Source organism: Atractosteus spatula, chromosome 3, assembly GCF_055471065.1.
Source record: "Atractosteus spatula isolate fAtrSpa1 chromosome 3, fAtrSpa1.hap1, whole genome shotgun sequence".
Classification (NCBI taxonomy): domain Eukaryota; kingdom Metazoa; phylum Chordata; class Actinopteri; order Semionotiformes; family Lepisosteidae; genus Atractosteus; species Atractosteus spatula.
Genome location: NC_142708.1, coordinates 63,576,805 through 63,602,730, shown reverse-complemented (window position 1 = coordinate 63,602,730; position 25,926 = coordinate 63,576,805). Strand labels below are relative to the sequence as shown.

The window sequence follows — 25,926 nt, the reverse complement described above, 5'->3', positions numbered from 1 at the left end:
AAGATGTACTACATCAAGTATATTAATGGAAATTAGCGAGTGAATAACTTAATTTCTTAAAATCTGGGACAAACACTAAAACACATCAATTTGTCATCCACGAAAGTAACCAAATAATCATTGTTTTTTGTATATGGCTGTGATTCTGTGCTTTGGCAAAAAAAGATCTCCAAACAAGAACAAAATTATCTTTCTAACTCTCTGTGAAGGGACAGACATCTAAAGTCTCTACAAAGTAGTTTGAAGTACAACAGATTTTTCCTTGCCCAGTGAAAATCTGTTGCACTAAACATGACAACATTACAACTATGGCAGAGGGAGCTGTTTGCTTTCAGAACAGCTAAGTTCCAAAAAATAAAGCACAATCTACAGCCCATTTAGTCTGAATGTGTAACTGGAAAGTGACACGAGTATAAAATTTAATTGCAATAAATCTGCAAATCTAATAATAATAAATCCCAAGGATGCTGAAATGAATAATGGGTTGTGAGTACTCTAGTATCTCTCTCCAGGTGGGCAAGTGGGATGAGAGACAGCCGCCTGTGTGATGCCAGTCCTTGCTGTGAGAGAAACAACCTTCTCCAATCAGGTGTGCTGGAAAAGCCAGCCGCTGCTGTGACACCAGAGAGATGGCAGGATCTGGGACGCAGCTCAAAAACCGATTGTACAGCACAGAGATAGACAGTTAGACTGCTGCACTATTACAAAAAGGTGATGTGTATTTTCAGAACCCAGCTTTTGTTCTCTTCAGACTGTACATAAAGTTCTCAATCCATGCGAACTCATTTTGAGGGGAGCAATTAGACAGGTTTGAGAATTGTTGTTCAGTTGTCTCCTAACGTATACTGTATCAAGCTTTTCAATAGTATTCCCATATTAAGGATGTAATACACAGTGCATATTTGTATCCAAATTAAGTTTTAAAACTTCAAAAATGTCATTTATTCACTGGAGAAATTGCCTTAGTGTGAGGAAATTCATCAGCCAGTTGTTCTGCCGAACATTTATTTTCCGAAAGCAATCAATGTGGCCAGACCGCATGATTGTTTTCGTAAGGGGACATCGCTTGGTTTGCGTGTTATCGCTTCAAAAAACTTAAACAGTGAGAAAGCACTCATTCCACAACTCACAGCGAAGTGGGGGGCTTTCTGTGAGAGAAAACCAAAGTCGCTTACCTCTTTGGATGGTACTCTTGACCCTTTCCTCTTGTTCCACCATGTCTCAATCATTGCTATGAAACAGGAGAGGACCACACCTGCCGCCAAGATGCAGAACACTCCTGCAAAGCTCTTAATGTCCAGGGCGCTTCCTTTCTGCTTTGTGTTCACAGAGGAGTACAGGTCGCACTGGCTGTCCTTTGGCCACCACTTCAGCTTCAGGATATCCATGTCGCCGTTCTGCTGCAGCTCGAGGATTCTGAAGGGCAAAGACCACAAGACAGAACAAAATGAGTCAGCTGCATGCTTGAGGTTTCAATGAAGGAGGGCCACTCGAATCTTTTCCTAATTAGTGAAAATATTTTTTGTACCCGTTATAACGTAAAAAAAGATAAAGATAAACTAAGATACATCCCATGTATGGAACTTTTCAGTGCAGACAACAAAAAAATTAGGTTTAACTGGAGAGGTGATGACAAAAGCAGTCAGACAGAAGCAGACTGAAAGCTAAACAAAGTGGAGCCTTTTTTAAACTTATTTGGATGGAACTGCCTGCATTAAAATTTCAAGGGCTGCTGAGAAGATTTAACAGCAGAGTGTTTGGAGTTTATGGAAAAAACTTAATTAGCAATTACAGTTGCTATTACTGATGTCTGTGGCGTGTTACTGACATCTGTAAGAATTAAAGTTTATTGAAGTTTTATGAAACTGAGAATGGTGAGTTACGGGCAGTGAGGAATAAAAAAACACAACAGCGTCTGGTGATGTATTGTTAATTTTGTCTTAATTTGATTTGATGAATTCAGCAAGAGCAGCTTTTAGTAAACTAATGTACTCATTAAAAATAATGTACTCAGACAGAATAGTAAACTTGGCTGAGTTAAATAAACTATGCTGCCTTCAGATGAAGTTAGCATAAGACATGGGAATCAGGCAGTGTGGCTTCCTTCTCCAAACCCTGTACTGTTCCAGGGAATGTGCTGTGATCAAATTGCTGCAGTGGTCAGGGGTCACTTACAACAGCTATATTTTCTGTTAGCACAAGTGACGAGAATGTAGCTCCATACTGCAGCATGGCCTTTCATATTAATAAAAAACACTAGCTTCAGATTTTCAAGGCTGGGGCTAAATATGCAATATTTAACACTGTGATTCTCTGCCTCTGTCACCGTTTAATGAAAAATGAATCAATCCTGACACTGGATTTATAGTTTTTTTTATTAAATCCATCCTTAGTGTTGTTACCCCTTGTTTGTAACAGTATTTTGATTCCTAAAAGAAACAGTGGGTCTGGAGCACCAGGCTAAAGTAATTGTTTATGTGCTTAGCAAAAGTAACACTAATAATGTGTGTCTTATCCTCCCAACTGCAACCCTAATTCTAACCTTAGCTCTAATCTTAACCTTAACTCCAACTCTAAAGATTATTTCTATTTATGTTAATCACATATTGTGGTTGGGTAATTAAGCTGCTTGGGCAGTCTTATTTGCACAGTGGTTTGCTGAAAATTCATTTCAAGTATGTAAAAGCAGGCAAAAGACTGTATATATAAAGAAATAAAAATATAATGGTCAAGTAATTTTGAGATCATGCTTAATTTATACATGATTGATAAAATAGTGGCAACATCCATGCTTTTCTGAAATTCTACCAGTTGGTGAAAATTGTTACTCCATGTTCTGACCACAAGAGGACAGTGTCTACCAACCAAAATAAAAATGCTTCTCTTATGCCGCAGAGAAATACAAGACATTGTGCTGAATTAAAACTCTTCCTGATCGGAAGCAAATAGGTTTTGATGTTAATAGCATAATGGAATTTTGGAAAAAAATACCTCAAAGCACTGGCATATGTTCATTGACTCAGTTCCATTTGAGAACAATCTGTTTCTCCCTCAATGGAGCACAGAGTACAAGAGCTTTTAAACAGGGACCCCATCCATCCATCCATTATCAGAGAGCCACATGTTCCTGGTGAGGGTTGCAGCGAGGACCACTTCCCTTCTAACGCAAATAAATGGCTTTGTGAAATAGGCTAAGGACGATTCAAGGAGCCAGACTGCACAGCTGCATTTAGAAGGAAAGGAAAATCTTAGCCAGGTCTCGAAGGATTAATATTTTTTTCTGAAGGACTGAAATAGCTTTCATGCTTCCCACTCGGTGTCAGCTGTTCTTTCCTCCACTGTGTTTTTCAACACCAGCGAGGATGAAAACACCTGAGAAATGGAACTCCTTGCTGTCAAAAAAACGAACTGGCTGCACTCCTTAATAACAGGTTACTCTGCAGCGTGTGCTAGGACCTTTCTCATTTTAATTGTGAAAAGAGTAGCCTGGCAACCTGAATTCTGCAATGATTAGTTTGCTCTCCGCACAGCTCCTTTTGAGTTTCAGCCACTACTGTAAACAGCATTCCTTCTTTCTCAACAGGTGAAAATGAAAAATGTCATTCTGGTCTCAGCTGCCACACTGCATTGTTTTTATATTTTTTCAGTACTAGTCCCAGAGGAAATAAGCCGCTGTAATAACCAAAAATGGACACAATCTAGTGGGGGTTTCATTGCGCTGACCTGCTGAGCTTGTGAAAGGTGATGCTTTCCCTAATGGGAGGGCTGATAAACCTAGCTCAGTGGAATGTGCCAAAAATCCCACTCAAAGATAGGTGTACTGAATATCATAAACGAAGACAGCTGTCCTCATAAACAATCATTCCGTGGATCAAGTTGTGCTACCAGTCAAACACCACCACAGCAATTTTTGCTAACACAATACTCTGCTGAAGATGGAGTTGCTGGTGGTGCAGTTCCCCTGCTCTGTTGCAGGGGAACGTACCTGTACATAAACCTATCCATTAACCATCCCTGACTCTCTACTTCGGTCTATTACAAAACCCACGGATTCACACAGCTATCTCATGTACAGCTCATTTCATCCCAAACACACTAAAAACTCTCTCCCCTTTTCACAGTTCCTTTGGCTACGATGACTCAGCAGTGATGACAAGGATTTCCATAACCAAGCACTCAAAATGCACTCCCTTTTCATCAATAGAGAATACCCCACCCATGTTATTGACAGGGCCCTCATCCAAGCCAAAAACAGCCCCCGGACCATCAACCTGATGAGGAACCCCGGGTCTAATAACCGCATTCCTTTGGTGCTTCCCTTCCACCCCAACACACTTTCTATCCCCAGGACCATTAACGACAACTTTTCCATCCTACAGGCTGATCCCTCCACTGGGGCCCTCTTTTCTGACCGGCCCATAATCTCATATCGCCGACCACCTGAACTGCGTAATCTTCTTGTTCACAGCTCCCTTGACCGCCCTCAACAATTATCCTATGCTATTTAATCTTTGCTGTCTGCCCTGTCTTTCTCACACCCGAAGAAGCCTCCACAGCTGAAATGTTGTGTTTTCTTTCTTCTCTTTTCAGCATGGAATAAACCTATTACTTACGCAGCTACCCACCTGAACTAATATTGCAAAGAGTTCCCAAATGCACTTCTATCCATTATAATCTTCAACTGTTGTATGCATAGACAAATGTGCCAGTCAGACAAATGTGCCAGTCTCACAACAGTGTGCCTCTACTCTCATAGGAGAGTACATAAAATTACAGAGTGAAAACTGTCTTCTTTTTGCAGACTTTTTACAGCATATGTCGTGTCTGCCTTTGGCTTCAATTGATTATATAGCAGAACAGGAAGCATATTCCTAAAATATTCAACCCTTTCAAAAACTGGCTACACTGCCCCACCCTCTAAGACACACCAATAAATCCTGGAAGTAGTCTTTACAATGTAGGAGGAACTATCATACTGCTGCAGCAATTCATATCATATCAGAATAGAGCAGAATAGAATACAATAATGAAGTTCATTAGATAATTCCTAAGAGTTTAAGTGCCAATTGCTTCTTTATGTAAGAATTCAGGTGGTGAAATGTAAGATTCCTGAGTTTTACTTTTTACAGAACTTGCAGCTCAGCACCTTTAGATTTTATGTGCTGCAAAAAGCCAGTATGAAAACCACAATAAAATGTGGAAAACTGTTTCAGTCTCTTAGCGATACATTTTTTTTGCTGATATCCACATTTTTGTCCTACAGCACAAACCGAAAATGTTAATGTAAACGAGGCTTGCAGTTTTCCAGACACTGCTCTTCAAGTGCAAGTGACTGAACATCACTGCCACTTTGTATTAGTACACACAGCACCTGGGCAAGATTCTCCAATTCCCATTTCCAATTCACAGCCCCTGGCTTTCTTGCAATTGTGTACATTATATTCTTTTTGAAACAGAATGTATCATAAAGGTAGACATTTACATGTCTACAAACAGTCTTAATTTTGTTAGAAAGACAGGTTGGAGGGCAGAGGAATGTTAAATTTTATTCCTTTTGCCCATGGAGTGAGATCAAACACTACTGTTAGCTGAACGATGATTTTCAATTACTAACATGCTCATTCTGGTATGAATATGTTTTTTTTTCTTGTCTCCAACTTAAAGTCCGAATAGTTTTAGAACGTGAATGAAAATTCTTTAGGCTCCTGTAGTAAGGAGGAATGATATATTTCTAAGTTGAAAAAGGGAACTTGATTGTTGCAGTTTTGTTATTCATTTTAGAGCAGTGACTTTTCAAAGAGTGTTCTTGACAGTCACTTTGCAAAACAATGAAAGGGCAGGAAATGCAAAAGGGACTTGATTTTGAGACATTTGAACTGCCTAGGGAGCTTCCAATGCTCTGTTTTGTGTGTGAAAGAACCTTCAGACAAATTACACCCTCCAGAAATCTGCAATGGTCATTGTCTGAAGGCCTGATAGATGTATAAAAGACTGCAGACATATTACCAAACTGTGTTCAAGTAATTTGTGTTAATGACTTTATTCTGTAGTTCATAACAAAAAAAAAATGCTATTCATATAGCTTTAGCAGAACCAAATTAAATTTCAGAGCTCTGGAGAGACGAATAGACCTATCTCAGAAGCTCAGAGCTATCAACCAGAGACATGCATCACAACCTCAGAATTGTTTCTTCAGACGTTCTTATGAATGCAGTGGCTCTATCTTATTAAAAATGATTATATTATATATCAAATGATTATCAATTCTACTCATGAAACCTGATGTCCATGCCTCAAACTGTTACTTAGAATGTTGTAATAGTAGCAGTGTTAATTTCCAATTTGAAGAACCTTTGACAACTTTGTGCCAGAGCAAAGAAGCCCAATAAATCTGTCTCTAAATCTTGTTAATAGCACAGCCAATTATATAGCCAGCATAAAGAACCAATCATTTGCGAATTAACAATGAGAATGTTATCAACCAGGAAATGTGCAAATGCTATGGCAGGACATAATTACAGCATACATTGAATATGCATGCTGGCAGCAAGTCAAACACTTATTATGGGAGGCACGATTACAACATAACTGATGCCGCATATGTGTAAAAGCATAATGAGGAGAAAATAGCCTTAGGTTAATTGTAAGTGTGTGGCTGTTATATAAAACAGTTTTAGTGGTATCTGATGACTGTTATGCTCCTTGTGATGTTCCTTATGTGATCTGTCTGACAGAAAGCGTCAGTATTGTAAATGCCATACTTCTCTTTAAGCTCAGTACCTTTTGTACTTTCTGTCAGCTTGCAATCGGCTTGTTTTTTCTGCTACACACAATAGAGATCTTTAAAGGAATCCTTCACCTACCTAAATCAGGAACTACAGTTCTTGGCCACAGGCTTAATTGCAACTTTACCATCCTTTATAAGGCATTTAAAATGAGTTCCATGTTACGGACGTGCACTATTTCTTTTTCTACTGTCTCTAACAAAACAACTTATCAATCAGTTAAGTGTAAATGGCTCAGTATATTAATTAAAAAGGTTGGCAAGGTGGCATAGTGGTTAGTGTTACTGCCTGAAAGCACTTCATTCCTGGAACTGATTCCAAACTGCAGCACCTTCTGTGTGGGGTTAACATGTTCTACCCATGTGTGGGCTTTTTGCATGTGCGCTGGTTTCCTGTCGTGATCCAAAGTTAATGGTTATCTTAATTGGTGTCTCTGTATTGATCCTATATGTGTCCTTTGATGGACTACTATCTGTCTAGGGCGTAGCCTTGCCTTGAACCCTATGCTTCAAGAATAATTCGTTTTCAGATAATGGAAGGATGTTTGTAAATGACCTGATAACTCTAAAGACGTGCAATAGCCACAGCTTGCATGGGAGTGCTGCTACAGAATATTTATGAAGCAGAAGTTTATTTCCTTAATTTGATTTTCAAACCAAAATGTATTAAGATTTGTATCAAAGGGGGTGCAGATGTAAGTAAGCACTGCTTTCAGAATTGAGATCTCCTTTAACTGTGCAGTTGAGTTTCAGGAAAAACAGCTCCCCAATATCCTCTGAGCTTTGTCTTTTGGCTATTCAGAACAACCAGACTGATATTTGTGGCATCAGAGCCAGTGTCTATATGTCTTCCCAAAATTCTACATTTCATTATAGGTTAGTTTTGCATTAGTTTAGCACAGTTAAGTTACATCATATCCTCTGTCTCAGACTGCCTGCCTCTCTTTATACTCTGTTCTTTCAGAAACCTCCTCCTGCATGTTTACAAAGCTTGTGTTGCTTTGGTTCTAACTTGCCGTCTTTGTTTGTTTAATTATCTAAACATTCGAATGTGAACTATGTTTTTAGTGACTGAAGGCTTGTTTGATCACAGAGCATTGCTGCTTCCTTGCTGTGAGTTTGTTTTGTGCAGAAGGTGTTAAGAGACTTAAGCCTATGTAATTTTCACCCCATATTACAAGGCATATGGAAAGCACAATGATGTACTTGCAACCACAGAATTACTTTGATTTTGTTTCTTTTTACAGCATGTTTGGAAATGCATTCAGCAGGAACGAGATGGCCTGACTAGAATTAAGAGGCGACATAAACATCTCTTATTGATTCCAAACAGGTGCTTCTTCTGAAACGCATATCCTTTTTCATAATGGGAATATTTTAATGCAAATCCTCTTGCACAGATTTAAAGCCAGAAATTCCCTTTCAGATATGCATATATATGCCATTATAAAGGAACAATGCTTCAGAGTCTTTTCAGTGCTTTATTCAGTGTATAGTCATGGAACTTAACTTGCTCTTAGATTAAAATCCATAAATTCCACAAACACCAGCACAGCCTTGCTGTTGTAACTTACAGTGAAAATGGGTCACACTAAGATGGGTACTGGTTCTGTGTGACCCTTGTCTGGAGAAGTCAGTTTCCGAGAAAGGATGGATTAATGAAAAACTAAAATATACTATTTATATTTTCACAGGAATAGTAGTGAAATTGATGAAAATGTGACACTGTGATTCATTATTAACTACCTGTTTTATATCATTAGTGCAAAAGAGCCCCCTTTGCTGTATCTTAGCACTTTGACTGTTTGATTTTTAGAGTGCAACAATCATCAATGATATGAGAGAACAGTCCTGTCTGTGTTTCCTCATGAGACCACTAAGGTACCTCCCACCAGCACCATAATGGTTGAATACAGAAACAACTATGGCAACAATATTATCAATAATATTACCAACAATCACTAAAATATGAACGAATATTCCCAGATCATCTGTGTTTTTGTTCCCATAGTGTAAAATGACTGATGACACTTTATCAATTACAGAGGATGAGATCAATTTAGTCTGGAACAAGCTGCCCGGCTATTTTGTTGAAATTGATAACATTTGTTTCTTTCAAGTAACTGCTGGAGGTCTGTGGAGTCATTGCCATTAGCAATGAAACAGACGACATGGGACAAAGGACTCCTCACCTTTCTTACATGTTTTGTTCTTATTCAAGGGATTTGTGAGTTGCTGAGGTGGAGGGATCAAATACAAAGCTGGACCATCTGTAGATTCAGGAATAGAACCCTAGCAGTCTTGCATCTTTGCAGTGCTTAAATATTTCATAACTTGTAGAGGGTCACACTTGAATCTCATAATGGTAAAACAACTGTTTTTGATCCTAATGCATCAGAGCAAACTGTAATATACAGTTAAGAGTAAGAACGCTAGAGCTTGGAGCATCTCTTTATTTTAAGCCCTGATAAACGGAGCCAGCAAACTAAGTAAGAAATCCTTAAATTTCATCAGGTTACCCAGGATGACCTAGTTGGGAAAAGTGAATAAGAGCACTTTGCTTGTTTTCAAACCATTTTTTCACAATAATGTTCTACACAGAGGAAAAATCCAGCCTATTTAAAAAATACTCAAACGTCCTAACTGTACTTCAGAGCTCAATGTGAGATCAACACTCAACTATATTCAAAGGAGACTTCTATAGTAGAATATAAAGAAAGTGAAGGGATACAGTACAAGGTCTCCTGTAATGTTTTAAGCTTCTGCAAGCCCCCCTTACTGAATTTTAAAATAAATAAATCTTGCAATTAACTGGCAGCCACTGGAGAAAGAAGAAATGATAGTGTGATCTGTGGTGAGACTTCAGCCTCAAAGAGATATGCACTTGAAATCAATTTATTCCATTGTGGTAGTTTAAACAAAGCATGCAATTAAACTATGCAATCTGAAATTAATCGTTATGGTTTTCTTTCATTCAGACAATACAACATCCAGTGATGAAAGACAACAGATCCTGTTGGGCTGTAACAAACAACTAATACAACAGAAAACAGGGCTTTCAAAATCATACTGTATGTAGTGTTTATAAAAATATAATTACTGTTGTATTGGGTTCCTGCTTTATTTTACAGTACCTTTCCTCGTATCATTCACTGCAGTGGTTCGAACAGGCTACTGCTCTGTTTTGGAGTCTATAAACCAGGAAGGAGAGAAGTGTCCTGTATTTCTCATTGTTTCAGAAAATTATATTTTACAAGCTGCTTGCGTGACAGGAGAGGACCTCCTTCAAGGGCCCATTTTGTGATCTGGTCATTAAATGCTGATGGAGTTTCTGTGCTTCTGAGAGCCTCACTGCGGGAGGATTCTTCATTTATTATTAGAGTTTGACAGCAGCAGGCAAAGTACTTGATGGGAGCAGAGAGGAAAACAACGGCGACTATTTTCCCTGCCTGACACATTGAATTATAACATCAAAGATTTGCTAAAACCCCAGATTAACTAATGGACAACTGTAGCAAAGCCAGATGCTGTTTACAACCAGGAAGAGATGGATCGCTCCTGGCTTAATGTGAGAGTGATGAAAAGTCATTTAAAATTTAACAAGGTAAAATTTAGTCTTTTTTTATAATTGAAGCACAAAGTGATTTGCATTTTGTAGATTTTTTGAGGGAGAAGGGGTTTAGGCATTTGAACAGCCTAAAAGAGACAAACTGCATTTTATTAATAGAAGATATTAAAAATAGGGAAACAACCAAGAGAATTCAAAGTCTTTTCTAATTAGCTGAGATAAATACATACATATATATATTCCCCATAATCAGATTAGAACACATTGTCATGTTTCCTTATCAACAAATGGATTTCATATAAGACAAGATATAAGATAGTGTAAGATAGGAGAGTTGTATAATGAATAAAAACTAGAGCTCACACAGTGAAGAGACCCCAGACACCAATCCCTGAAGTTCAGAGATTTTGGATTTTGACTATTTCTAGAAAGACAGAATACTCAAACACACTAGTGACTGCAGTTTGATGTATGGGGTGAGATATATCATCAGCTCCAGCAGGATAAGTCTTTAAACAAGAAACCGAATATGCTGAATTGAAGAATGTCTAAATCTCTAGGATTGATTCTGTCTTCATGCAGCAGTGAGTAACAATGCTCCCCAAATGAATGGTGTAACTGGAGAAATTAAGATAGAACAGAGACAAGGGAAATAGGTTTTGTCTTTCTAATACTGTTCTTTTCCTCCAGTGCACATACTTTGCTTTGGTATGGGCAGAAATGACTGAAAGTAAATCACTAAGGACATACAAGTGTTGTTGTATAAAAATGAAACAGGAACAGTTAAGGTGCTGTGGGGTAATGAGATTTCATCTAAATCTTTCTGCTGTTCTTGGTGATATCCCCACTAAAGAGTCTGAGCTGGTCAGAGCTAAGTGATACTGCGAATTCGACTCAAGTGTCTGAAAAGGAAAGTAGGAGATTAGAAAATTCTAAGAGACAGATGCATTTGCATATTTCTAAATTATTTACGCATTATTCAAAATTTCCACTGGAAGACTTAGGATATAAAAGCGAAATGTACAGGCAAGTATCAATATGTACACCTTTTTCCATTAAGGAAGCATATACTGAGTCTGCAGTGCTCCTACCTTAAAAAATAAAGCTTTGGCTCACTGAATCTCTGTTGACCTGTGATCTTTTTTTTTCTTCAGATGGCATTACCTGTGGAGCAGCTGAGAATATGCCTGGTACAGGTAGCAGAAGACTCAGCGAGGTTCTTTTGATCTTGACACAAGAGATTAGCCTGACTATGTGCAGCGCAGCCCTGCCTGTCAAACGGCTTCTAAAGGGGATAACTTCACTTCCCTTTCATGTTACAGGGAGACTTATTTTACAAACGGCCTTGGTTCTGGTCACTTACGAGAATTCATAAAGGCAAATTTCATTGACAACTGACCAATTTCATGTTTGACATTGCATTTTTAATTACGAGTGTTAATGCATTTCAGTCTGTCCCAGCCCTGCAAGCCTACCCCCAAAATACTACATGTGTACATAACCTAATATAAGCTGTTCAAGGAATGTATGTGCCCCTTGTGGTGGTGTTTAACAGAATTTAGGGCAGAGGTCAAATTCTAATCCTACACTTGAACTCTCCTACCTATAAATACTCCCTGGCAGCACACAGCTCTGCTCGCATCTTTTCTCTACCCCTCACTCCAACTCTGGCTCCCTGGCTCATTCCTCATGAGTGATAGTCCTGGTCTCCTGTCAGCACTGTCATTTCCTCATTTACATTAGTTAACACCAAAGTATTAAATTTGTGATGCTGTGATGCTGTCCCTTTATATTTATTCACTTCTTTCATTGTTATTAGGATTTGACTACTTAAATTACACCAATTAAATCAGAGAATTTGCCTGGTGTCTTTGCTTTTCCCTGTTGTCTTACTGTGCTGATTCCAACAGGGCAGAGGTCAAATTCGAATCAAATTCTAATCCCACACTTGTACTGTACCTGCTCACATCTTTCTGATTCATGACTTACTGTTCTTTCATGTCCTGCCTTTCCACACTCCACATTTCCCTATTCTCCACTATGCTGTTACTGTGATATTACTAACGTGCCCTGGTGATGGAGCTGGATAACATTCACCCTGTTCTTTTAGGTGGCTGCTCTGATAATCAGTAGTGAAGACTGTACAATTACATGTCAGCCAAGGATAAGAGAAATATCCCTCAGCAGCAGAAATGGTCACCATAGAAATCAGGAAGGAGGGATACTTGTTTCTGAAACTTCCCCAGCAGAAACCAAAGTGCAGTTGCATTTTAAAGGTTTTGTGTAAATGAACTTTACAAATTCAACTTCACTATTAAAGATTTTAGAAACAAATATAATGAAAAGATGCATTTGAAGGGACTAAGTTTGCATCATAAACTGCTCTATGGTGACAGTTATAAATTCAACAGAAGTTCTGTCATATGAAATGCTATTACCTGTTATCTATTCTATTTGAAAATCTTACAGCTCCTAATGCAGATGGAAAAGAAAGTTGAAACAGACTGTGCATTGCCTAGGAGAACATCACCACAGGACAAGTTAAAAACTCTTGTGTGAGGTCTTGAATACAGCAATGAAGCTGAGCTCATTTGTTGCAAACATGTCCCATGGTAAAGAAATGCAGATTAAAAGAGGCATTTTTTCTGATACAGGCTTGCCAAATTTTAATGTTCAGGGAAATGATAGGAGTGTACACGGGAGCTTGTTGAGACTATGTGGCATGTGTGGTCTTATTCTCTGTCTGTTTGAAGAAATTAGTGATGGAGATTTAAATCACATTGCCTAATGAGCTGTAATGACAGTTTGCCAATGTTCATTTAACAAACCTGACCAAGGAGCCTACGATAACAGACTAGTAGCACCAAAGCTGTTGCTGGCCTTAAAAACAACAAAAAAATGAAAAGGAAACCATTTCCATGAGGGTATGGGTACAAAATTATGAGCAGTCTCTCTTCCTAAAGAGGTTGAAAAACTGGAAAAGGTTCCTTATTCTTTTTTATTCTGGAAACCTTTAGTTATTCATTAAAAAGTGAGGTGGATTCTTACTTGTTGAATTCAAACTAAACAGTTCTAAATTCACCTGAATAAATGTTCAGAGTTAAATATCCTGAAGTGTGAATTATACATGAACACCAAGCTGCCAGTCGATAATTCAGAAGAGATTCTTGCACAACACTTACGGCTTTGTTAGGGAGACATGATTTCTATAAAGTACAATGTTCATGTAATTCGAAATGTCTCGCAACTTTATGGTTTTAAAACCACTTAATGTTTAAACAGTGTTTTAATCACTTGTGACAATTAAATGACACAAAATGGTAAAAACAAGTCAAATGCTGACATTTATCTGATACAAGGAAATTCACAAGACTCTTCTTGGTAACTTCTGTGTTTAATCTTAGACTACACAATTAGTCTCAAACTCCTTCCACAGGCCTCTGTGTGCAATCTGATGCTAAGTAAAGGCAAAGTAGCAAGCAGAACCAAGAGTTAACCTCTCTATATAATGCACAGGCATAAAGCAGTACTTTTAATGTCTCCAGCATATGTTACGTATAATAGGAAAAGTAGCAACATAGAATGTTTATTTCTGCCACTTATTATCAGGTAATTTAATAGCATCCAGGTTTTGCAGTTTAGTTTTCTTCTCTAACTGACAGAATACTTTGTTGTTAAGGTACACGCCGGATTCAATTTACTGGTTAAAGTTAATATAGAGCATAAACATAAAGGGAAATTCCTCCACTTGAGGAGGCAAATGAATTGTTGACATCTGCTGGTATCTCTGTTTTACAAGTATTTTTTTCCTTTGTTACCTCGTAACTCTCTCTGACATCTGAGCTGGAACCTTCTTTGGCAGGATTATAAAGACATCCTCCAGATAGCAAGGACGTAGAGGAAGTAGAATCAGTACATCTTGAGCTTTCCAGCAAACAGCTTTGTACTTTCAACTGTACATTGCTGGTTACATTATCTGTGCTGGATTATTCACATGAGCGTGTCTGAAATATTTGTAAGACCAGATGGTCTGAACCCTGTCTCAGGGCTGCTATGCTATGAGCTCAAAATGCACCTACAACTAGAGTTGTAAATGACTTGTATTGATTTGGTTTAAATGTGGCAAATATCAACATCCTACCTGACCATTTTCAATTGCAAAGAATGGGAATCAATTGTTTACTTACATTTTTAGTTTTTCATTTATGAACAATAGAACTATAAATGTACATCTCAAATGGAAAATTCACATCAAAACACTTTAATTGTGTTATAATTGTGAAAAGAATCAATTGTAATTACTCAACTATAGAAGTCAATTGAGAACAACATTTCATTTACCAGTGATAACGTGGAGATCCTTTTATACAGCAGAGCCTTACTGGGGTGGTCTTCAGTGTCAGTAGAAATCTACCTACTATTTCACAATGCTACCTAACTTAGCATGAAACAAACAACAAAAAAACACCCACCGTATTTAAAAACATCTATACACAGACCACAGATGAAAGAATTGATTTACATTTTGTTTCTTCTGTCCAAATTAAGTGCTGACGTTAGTCATTCTTGGCTTGCCTGGTACTGATGAATGAAATAATACTGAAAAGGGCAAGAGAAGAATTTATTAAGTTGTTCATAGCTGGGAACAATATTCCTTTTACATTTTAGAAAGGACCTTTCTAAAGATGAAATGGGTACACGTTTCCATTTTTTAAATCATTACCAAATTGATTTCTTTCTTGAATCACTACTGCAGAACAAAAGACTGTGGCTAACACGTGCCACATAGAAGAAAATGAGGGCAGGCTTATTTGTGTTTCACTTGAAGTTCAGAAGTTTGGTAAAACCTTGTTAAGATTAGGAGAAACAAGCTTTCAGAAAATCATGTCAGGATAAAAAATAAATGTATTTATAGATTGTAAAAAACATTTCAGCAACGCATGAATATACTGCCATCAGTCTAGTAACCCTCAGTAGGGAGCAGTGGTTAGGACTGACTAGGCTCATAAGTGGAAGGTTATGTATTTAAATCTTATAAAGGGACACTTGAGCACGGTACCACTCACTTATTACCAGTGTGAAAATGTAAATTGTTATGGCCTCAAGCCAATTAATACTAAGTGTGTTGATACCACTGCAAGGATTTCCAGCTATTATTTCTTACAATAATGCAACAGAAGTAAGAGAAAAATGTCACATTGCAGTTCTGGATTGATAACTGGTGTATTATGTTCATCAGTTTTCTGTATTCTTGGGACAGATTGCTTTCAGAAAGTGTCTGTAAAATTTCAAAACAGAAACATCTACTGTATCCTGCCCAGACCAATGCTGGCATTGTATGTGTGTCTAATTTGCAAGCATCCTTAGCTGGTAAATCAAACAACACACAGACCTATCCTACTCACTCTTACAGCATTTCTAGTGACACAAGATGAACAAGATGAATTGCTTTTATGCCCAATAACAGTTATGATGTATTTCACTGTAAAATCATAGGAATTGCTGCACTGACAAGCTCAAGACAACCAATTTCATGATAAAATCATGGTAAAGGATAGCTAGACATATCAGGGACATGAGCTGGAGTGGCATTGAGTGATTGAACTTTCTGAGTCACATTCTGTGTCCTTAACATGAATTCTCATGAACTAGCATTCAAAACAGCATTCATAGATATAGCATAATGGTGTCACTATTAAACAGCCTTTTTGTGAATGTCAGCTACATAACGTTAGAGACAATAATTTTATTTGTCCACAATTTTTTGTCAAAGTGTAGAAGAATATTGAAATTTGTCCCAAACCTCTCTGGATATTTATAGTTTCCAAAATGTGACCTTTATTTTTCATGTAAAGAGCCTGAAACAACAGTAAGTATTTAGGTTAGCAGCGTTTTTTCAATTGTTGTGTGTACAGCCTGCAAGCTTAATCAATGTCAGTTTGCTGAGCGTGTACTGACTGATTGAAGAGATGAAAATGTGGTTAGTGAATTGCAATGTTTGCTGCTTCACATAGGCATGTAGTTTATTCTAGATTCATGGTGGATGCGGCTCTCATTGCAACCAAAACCGCTGATTATGAAGAAATTGCCTTAAACTGTACTGAGGAGGAAGGATCTTATACTTCAAAGCTGGAAATAGAAAGCTGTGGCACTTTTGGTGTGTGATTTTGGAACTGGAGCAGGTATGTCAAATGGTCTGGTGTGTGATTTTGGAACTGAAGCAGGTATGTCACATGGTCTGGTGTGTGATTTTGGAACTGGAGCAGGTATGTCACATGGGCTGGTGTGTGATTTTGGAACTGAAGCAGGTATGTCACATGGTCTGGTGTGTGATTTTGGAACTGGAGCAGGTATGTCACATGGGCTGGTGTGTGATTTTGGAACTGGAGCAGGTATGTCACATGGTCTGGTGTGTGATTTTGGAACTGGAGCAGGTATGTCACATGGTCTGGTGTGTGATTTTGGAACTGGAGCAGGTATGTCACATGGGCTGGTGTGTGATTTTGGAACTGGAGCAGGTATGTCACATGGGCTGGTGTGTGATTTTGGAACTGGAGCAGGTATGTCACATGGGCTGGTGTGTGATTTTGGAACTGGAGCAGGTATGTCACATGGGCTGGTGTGTGATTTTGGAACTGGAGCAGGTATGTCACATGGGCTGGTGTGTGATTTTGGAACTGGAGCAGGTATGTCACATGGGCTGGTGTGTGATTTTGGAACTGGAGCAGGTATGTCACATGGGCTGGTGTGTGATTTTGGAACTGGAGCTGGTATGTCACATGGTCTGGTGTGTGATTTTGGAACTGGAGCAGGTATGTCACATGGTCTGGTGTGTGATTTTGGAACTGGAGCAGGTATGTCACATGGTCTGGTGTGTGATTTTGGAACTGGAGCAGGTACAGTATGTCATGTGTTCTGGTAGTTCAAGTATTTCACATGCTGTTTTTGTACAAGCTTCTCCAATTGGTTGACCTTCCAACAGTACAATGAACACCCGCAGAACCGCAGAACCAAATCCCTTTTCTCAGCTGGTGTGAATAGTCTTTTAACATGTACAATAAATAATTCATAATTAATTCGGGGCATTGTAATGGTCTGTTGTTTTTTAAAGTAGAATAAAACCATTTCAATTGTGACACTGATGACGACCTTGTGATGATAATTAATTGTGATCATCTAGTGCTCAAATGGCTCTTTCCTTTCAATTTTCCTCTAAAACAACAAATCAACTCAATTATTAATGTCAACTGAAAAGTGTATTGGCACAATACTTTTTTCAATTAATTTTCACATTTTCGAATTAAAACCAATGCCTGCAAGCATGAGTTGTACCAATCAGGACCAAGAAGAGTTTATTCATTTCCTTTAGATTGGGAAAGGTAGTGAAACGTGACACTATAATAGTTAAAGAAAGCTGAAGAATATTAAGATAAGACTAATTGGAAAAAAAAACTATTACAAGAAATTAATTTTCTTCTTCCAGATTTTATCTTTACCTAAAAGCACACTGCAGCAGAATTTTACTTCAAAATTTTAAGCTCCTGAATTTCAATCAAGACAGCAGTCCTATGGCTCACACTTCAAGTGCTGACTGCTACTGGTGTATTTGTGGCTGAAGGTCATATGGACGCTTGAAGAAAGTTTGGTCGAACACCCCTGCTTATGTCTCAGTTTGCAGGCACTTCCACCCTGACAATAACACTGGAACAATTAAAGCCATGTATTGTGCATGTGTGAGCCTGGGTCTCACTCAAGAGTGAGTTCTTCATGAGTGCCATATAGTAATAGCATTTAATAAATGATGGACTGACATCATAGAGACTGGAAAGATACAACCACCTGTTGTTTACTGATACATACATACCCTACATTTAAAAAAAAGACCTATATTAAGCATTAATTAACTAGCAATCAAAAAGTGATGTGTCAGTAATAAAGCTGTCAGAGGCAGCTTAGAGGTATGCAGCAACAGAGAAAATAAAGTTTGAGAGCCAAAGTACTGTTTTCAACCAGGAATGTTACAAACAGAGCCTGTGTTTCAAGACATTTTCTCTTTTGAAAATTAGAGCATAAAAAGTGCTTATTTAGTGGTGATGAAGGCACCACTTAGCATGGCTATTGGTCTGATTGCCAGGTGATGGGTCTGTTCATTTCCACAACACTTCATTATTTTATACGTTTCTTAGCCCATTTCTCTTTATTTTTTAGGGTGTTTTAAAAGCTCTGCACCACATTCAGAAGAAAATACCAGAGATCCCTACTGCTGCATCTTGCATTCATGCCAAGTTTACTCAGACCACCTAATAACAGTGCTCTTGATTCTGTACTGATGCTCTCCGTCTTTCATTTGCAAACCAACGGGCAATGAAAAAAAAATGATAAACAAAATCAAGCTTCTTGTCAGTTAACTTTTACGTTTGCAATCGCAGTAAGGATTTTAAAACTGCAGGTTGGATCATCAAGGGTCATTGACATTGAGCTTTCTGGCAAGATTCACAGGCTGTTAATGCACAGCTGTTCATACCACTGGCTTGTGGATGCTTTGCCCACAGAAGTGCTCTGTTGCCTGGTCCTGCAGAGCCACAGCAGCTCCTGCTTTCCATTACAGCAGAGCTTTCAATGACTTCATTGTTTAATTAGTCCACGTTAACGATCTCTGGGTCTCTCATAACTACTTTTTATATTACACTCATCAAAAGGATCATCTTTTTCCAAAATCAGGGCTGCAGACTTGCCTTGCAGGTTTATAACAGTAACTAGAAAGTATTCAATCCCTTGCAAATAAAAAAGTAATAAGTAAAATATTCCTAAAAGCATGTCCACTTTATTCCTAGGATAAAAAATCTTTGTGGCTGTATACTAATTTTTGTCTAAAGTTTTATGCATTTTTAAAACATACTTTTTAATGATCTTATTGAGTCATAAGGAACTCCAGGATACATTGTGACATTAAACAGGAGAAGCTTGTGCTTATTTTTAGAAAGCCACATCATTAATACTGCAAAACATATTGCACTTTAAACATGGGCAATGTCAATACAATTTCATTGTCTCTACTAGATCATCAGCATCCTGTATTTGGTATGTTACACATCTTTAGAATACATTTAGCACTTTTTATTGTAACAAAAGTGAAATGCCTTTTAGGGTGAAGATAAAAAGATTAGTTACGAAAAACAAATTGACAGGGTTGGGGACAAAGGACTAAGACAGGGCTGGGGACACTTCAATGAGACAGGGCTGCACTGCACTGCAGGCTGCACTGAGACAACCGTAAAAGACAGGAATGCAGTCACTCACTGCAATGATGGAATGGAAGACAGAGGAGCTGCTCACAGACACAGCAGGGCTACTCTGTATGGAGCGTATTTTCATTAGAATGGAACTGACCTTGGCACTTGCGAACACTAGCATTTGGAAGACCCCACTACAGCAAGTACTTAGCAAGCAATAAGACAGTGCCTTAACATAGTTTAAGTTTTTCAATAATTAAGGCAGGGAAAAAGTTTCCTACACGAAACTTTTCCTTAATTTGTTTCTCGTTTGCCATGCTGATCTGTAAATCCCTCTGTGTGACATGAGCCTCTGAGTGCAATGAGACATACAGTTATCTTACATACATTTATTGAATACTGAGAACATTTTCAAAAACTTCAAAAAGCAAGATTTTGCTATTATGAAAAGAATACTTGTTTAGAGAAAATCAATTCTTTGCTTTTGTTTTCTTTTTTTCTGCTTAATCAGACAGGACATAATAAGGGCTAAACCTCATGAACACATGCAGTATAGAGGACTCTAGAATGACACCCTTTAATGCAGCAGACTCTTCTAAACAGTATTCCAGTCCAATATCAATATAATAAAAAAATAGCATAATTTGTTATATCTGTTTTCCTCATTTTCACATAGTAAAAACAAAATACAGTAGGTATACCTTCATACCATGTGCTTTTATCCTTGTCCTTTAGTTGAAATGCTGTAAACCTGCTAACCTTTGCTGCTGTTTCTGGGACACTGCACTGCTTTCCTCTGATCATTCGAGTGCCCTAGCTCGTCATGCTCCGTGATCCTCACAACACATGACCCTCTTTTCAAAATCTTTTGCTGTCTTTTCCACTTTTGTACCTTGAATGTCTTCATATTTTTTGTTTCTTAAAAATCACTATCACTATGAATGTGTGGTGATGTGGTGGTAAAGCACATTACATGTACTGTCTTCCATCCATCCATTTTCTGACCGCTTTATCCTACTTAGGGTTGCAGGGGTGCCCAAGCCTATCCCAGCACTCAACAAGCGCAAGCAGGATACACCTGGATGAGACACCAAATCCACAGACATGCAGACACGCACATCTTGGGCCAATTTTCCCAGAAGCTAATTAACTTACCAGGATGTGCTTACTGTGGGAGAAAACAGAGCACCTGGAGGAAACCCACACGAACATGGGGAGAACATCATAACTCTATGCAGAGAGCACCCCAGGTCCAGAACTGGACCACAGCATCAGTACAGTGAGCCAGCAATGCTAATCACTGAGCTACCGAGCCATCCTTTTATAAAGGTAAAATATTGTAAAACAGTACATATAGAGTGTCATGGGTAGTAGTACTGTACAAGTAGGAATGCCAGACAGCCCTCATGGAGTCTCTGGGCTGACTGGTGCCAGATCACCAGCTGGTGACAGCCTATGACCACTACAGCTGATAGAAAAGAACATGCAACTACTGAGGTCCGGTGCTCTGATGATTTTTACAAACTGAGCTAGTGACTAGGGATGCGGTGAGAGTGGAAAAGGGGTCTATCTCTGGCTTGGACAGTCTTTTCCTCAAGCATTTTAATACTCCTGGAATTTATAGGGTAACTCTTACCTTAATAAAAGCCTTCACCCTTTTTTGTTGTTTTGGAGGTTATGTTCAATAGCTCTTAGATTCTTCCTGCTCATCCATGAAAAGACTCCACAGCCACACATCCATCCCAAGACAGTGTATATATTTCAAGGTGTGCAACAATCATGCTCCTACAACTCCAAATCCTACCATAAGCTGACAAATCTGTATATCTAAAACAAACTAGCAGTAGGTGAACATGAGGATATGAAATGGCATTAGTGCCGACTACTGAGTCCTCAGAAAGCAAATCTTCTTGCAGTGAAGGATTCCTTCAGCCCCCTACCAACCAACACAAGTCTCCTTTTTTTAGTCAAAGCTTTCAGTGCCTGACTGTTGAGCTGCCTGGCTGAGAGGTTAAATGATAAAAGTTAATTCCCAGCTGTGAAAGAGACAGGGTTTTTTTCTCATAAGCTAGCATGAAATCAGTCTGCTTTCAATGTCTTGAGGCAAGGTTATTTTTTAAAAAAGAATTTTAGTTCTAGTTCTAATGTCACCATATTCCCCTCAATGCAATACTGATCTTTTCCTTGCCATCGCAGACTGCTCTGGAGCAAGGAGATAAAAAGTCAATCCATTCCATGGCAGCTGAGTTGTTGGCATCCTTCAAGAACCAGTTTGAAGAGGTTATTGAATAACTAAGCCTCCTGTGATGTTACAAGAGAGAAGAGACAAACGATATGGTAGTCCTGTATAAAAAAAAGCCAGGTTGAATTTGATGCACATTGATTACCTAAAAAAAGTTTGGAGAGAAATGCAACACCGAGGTAAAGAGGGTAAACATCATTATTTGTTCTTTTTCACACTGAATGCTGAATTTTTAAGGAGTGTATTTAGGTCAGGACTGATATTCCAAATTGTGTGGAACAAGAGGACATGCTCTTCAGATATTTTTATCTGAACACTATTGAGCATTTTCTTCAATATTTCATTTCTGACCTCTCACAGAATTTTTTACATTCTGTTTAACATTCTGGAGAAACAGAAGAATATTCTAAAAGTATATCAAAAGAACCATTACAATGTTACTTTCCCAAAATTCATTCTGGTATTTGAGTTAGGAAAAAAACAGATAAAAAAACAGTCTCAGCTCAAGATCACACCATCAGAATAAATTATTCACCCATCTGTTTTCTAACCTCTTCTTCCATTTTGGGGTAAAAGGCAGACAGGCTCTAACACAGACACACTCACAAGAGGGCCAATTTTCCAAGAAGCCAATTATCCTGCCTGTATGTTTTTGGACTATGAGATCTCCGCAAATATAGGGAAAACATATAAACGCCACACAGATGGCACCCTAGGAATTGAACCAAGGACCCCAGTGCTGTAAGGCACCAATGCAAACCCAAGAATAAATTAATCACTTTTTAAGTTTTCTATCAGTATTGTTTATATTGGAACTGTTATACTACTTTGAGAGTGAGATGTCATTTATCTGTGTCAGCTTGTCTACAAATCAACTTACAGTAAGCTCTCCTTATAAGTACAGTACAAAGTATGCATTCTGTGTGTGATTCTTCTTGGAGAAACAGCCTTAGTGGTTTCATGCAAGGAATGCTTGCGGAATGTTGTGTCCAGCCTCCCCAAAATAAAGTATCTAGTGAGACCAGAGCATATTAAAATTCTTGATGGATTGAAAAATGCTGTGGAAGGAGTCTTTATTGTAGCATTTCTCCTCTAGATACTGTCTACACACAAAGTAAGCAAGCCAACATCAAGATACCACCATGGAGTCCTTCATATACCTTTTGTTACAAGCTGTATTAACAAAAACAGATGCATTACTGTAAAACGTATGTGTTACCTACAAATCAACAAGTACAATGATAAGGACTTGCTACCTGCAAATTCCCTTCATTATACACTTAAGGAATTAAGGAAAACTGAGTCATTTCTTAGTTATTTATAAAAAAAATCAAATGAGTATTAAAAATCTGAGGTACTTGACCATGTCCACTCATTCTGTAACAATGGAACCAAATTCCTTTACTCCAGCTCCAGCTGTGAACTTTTTAACTGAATGCCACTTTCTGTCAAGGCCAGTAATTTCTGGTTAAATCCATCATTCACAGCTCTCTATACAGCAATCGTCCTGTAATTGTTGTTTATACCGTTAAAAAAGATCCATGAGCAGCACTTTTTGTCAGCTGAGTGATTAAAATAGACTTTTGAAAACGTCTTCAAGCACAAACATTATTAAAACAAATTACATCTTGACAGCAAGAATAAAGAGCATTAGGTACATTGCTTTAATGTTCTTAAACAACATTTTAACAAGTTTTCAATGAATAGCTTGTACGTTTTAGTGACCCCTGTAGCGGCGAGGCTTAATAATAAGGCAGAATTAAGTGTTTCTGAGCTTCCCAAATGAGGCCCCATTTCTCTGTTCATCTCTGTGGTGCAGCCACAGAGAAACTATTCATGCAAGATGATTTAAGGTTTCCTAGGACAGCTCCCAAAGGGGGATGCACTTAGCTAAGTCTGGCTATCATGATCAATGGTCATCCACTGGCGCCTATCAGTCTAGGGAGTGCCGGATGGACATCTGGACTGCATTACTAAGTGTCAGGACTAAGTGACTCATATCTCACCTTGATCAACCAATCAGGGACTGGTAGGGCTGAGTAACCCACGTGGGACTCTGATGCCCATGGAACTTTCAGCCAATCAACAAGCTGAAGTTCCTCCAGGTAAAAACAGGCAACACAGGCCTGGAGATTCAGATTCAACAAGATTCAGATTCGGGAGATTCAGTAAGATTCTGGAGAGGATTCTGTGGACTGTTCTAAAGGGAATTCAAAGGAGAATTCCAGGGCAGGACGGCCCAGGAGCAGAAGGCTCCCAAGGGCAGGACATTCTCGCAGCGCGCCTCCTGACCATCCTGAGACTCAGCCCGGACAACCACGGAACGGCCAGTGTGTCCGAGTACCAGAACTTTCCTTTGTTCTAAGAGTCTAGAGTGGAGGTTGCCAGAGAGTAACCAGCAGCAGGCCTCGTGAACAGGTCGGAACTGTGGACAGCTGAATCATTATTCAGAACTAGCGCTTCATCAGGAACGAACCGGTCCTCTTCCTGACTTGCTGGGACCCACAGTCATCTTTTCTCCTGTGCACAAACTTTGCTAGTTAAAGCCAACACTAACTAGCCGGTCAGTGAGCATCAGCAGCGCACCGTCGCAAGCCGCACAGCACAGCCTGGCACGGAGCCAGAGAGCGCGGATTGGACAGCAACAAGCCTGCAGCTGATTGTTTGTGCCTGCAGGAGATCTGAATCCCCAGAAATTGGATGAGTATTCAACTTCAATGCATTACAGCTCGAGAATTCAATTGTTATCCAAACCAGTTGATATCAATTTAATTCCTAAGAGTTATGTACTTGTTTCAAGTATCTAATGTAGAAGTTATAACCAAGTTCAACCACGAAACGGTCTTAATGAATGATATACTGAACGTATGTCCTCTTGATGTGTAACACTTCGTAACTGATTGAATATATATCTTTTGTATTCTGATAACCCTCTCGATAAGATCTGTTAGGTTTATATGCATATTCTATGTATTAATAAATGTATCCTCGTGTATTAGTACCTGTGTATGCGCGTTGTTTGAGTTATGTCGCATGGTTGGATTCTAAAGCCATCAAAAGAATCAACTTTGTGATTTACTGCTACAATTGAAAATTGTCTCAGTAAATGCCCAAACCCTACAGAACTGGTGCCTTCAGAGAGCCACTATGATTACATATTTGGCGTCCCTGAACGGCTATGAAACACTACATTTATGGCGTCCCTGGGTGGGCGTGGCAAGACTGAAATGAGTCAACCAAGCGGAATAATTCATATAAAACGCCGCGGGTTTCATACACGACAATACAGTGTGCTGAAAGCCGAAAGGAAAAAAGTTCCCCTTGCTCTTTAAGCAGTGCTTGATTGTTTTGTGATCTTTTGCAATCTACCGGGTTGATTGCATACTTGATCTTGTGGTTTTCTGTGGTAAAACTGTGATTTCGTACTTAAAAGTAATACTCTTTAAGTTTAACGATGGTTGCTAAAAGGTCTGAATTCGAGTCGCTATTAAGCACTCTCTCTAGCAGCGACAAGTCTGACCACGATCTCTTCCATATCTCCGTCAGCGGAGAAGCTAGAAGGATAAATCTCCATTCTCTGAGAGAGCTAGCGAAGGACATAGAGAGATTTGACCCCGCAGTGTCAGAGAATAATATCGAGAGTTATATTCAGGACCTCAGGTATACCCTGCAGTACCTGCCAAACGCCACAGAACAGGAGAAAGTGTTTCTGGTCAGGAAAACTACCAGCAGAGCTGTACATGAGTGGATGGCTAGGCAGATGAAAGAAGTCTGTAATGATTTTGAGCAGCTATGTCATGCACTTATCGAAGAATACAGTGCGTTTATTGACCCAACTGCTGCGATAGCCGCCGCTCTTAACATTAAGCACGAGAGAGCAGAGTCCCCTCGCGAATATTACGAGAGACTTAGACGAACTTATTTTGCAGGGCGAAATTATGAGGGTTGCGAAGAGAACACACATTTCAAGGGTTTATTCATTGCGAATCTCCACCCGTCAGTCAGAAAGATGATCTTAATGCATACAGATGCACAGACCATGAAAATGACTGATATTAAGAGATTCGCGCAGAAAGCCTGGGAGTATGATGTCCAAAGT

General features: G+C 38.8%; 1 protein-coding gene across 1 annotated transcript in view; it reads right to left on the bottom strand.

Moving 5' to 3' along the window:
• grid2 (glutamate receptor, ionotropic, delta 2) overlaps positions 1–25,926 on the bottom strand; it is a 226,683-nt gene that overhangs the window by 15,852 nt on the left and 184,905 nt on the right. The window contains exon 15 of the mRNA XM_088911157.1: positions 1,176–1,416. Within this exon, the coding sequence (XP_088767283.1) occupies positions 1,176–1,416 (241 nt within the window). The remainder of the gene's footprint in view (positions 1–1,175; positions 1,417–25,926) is intronic.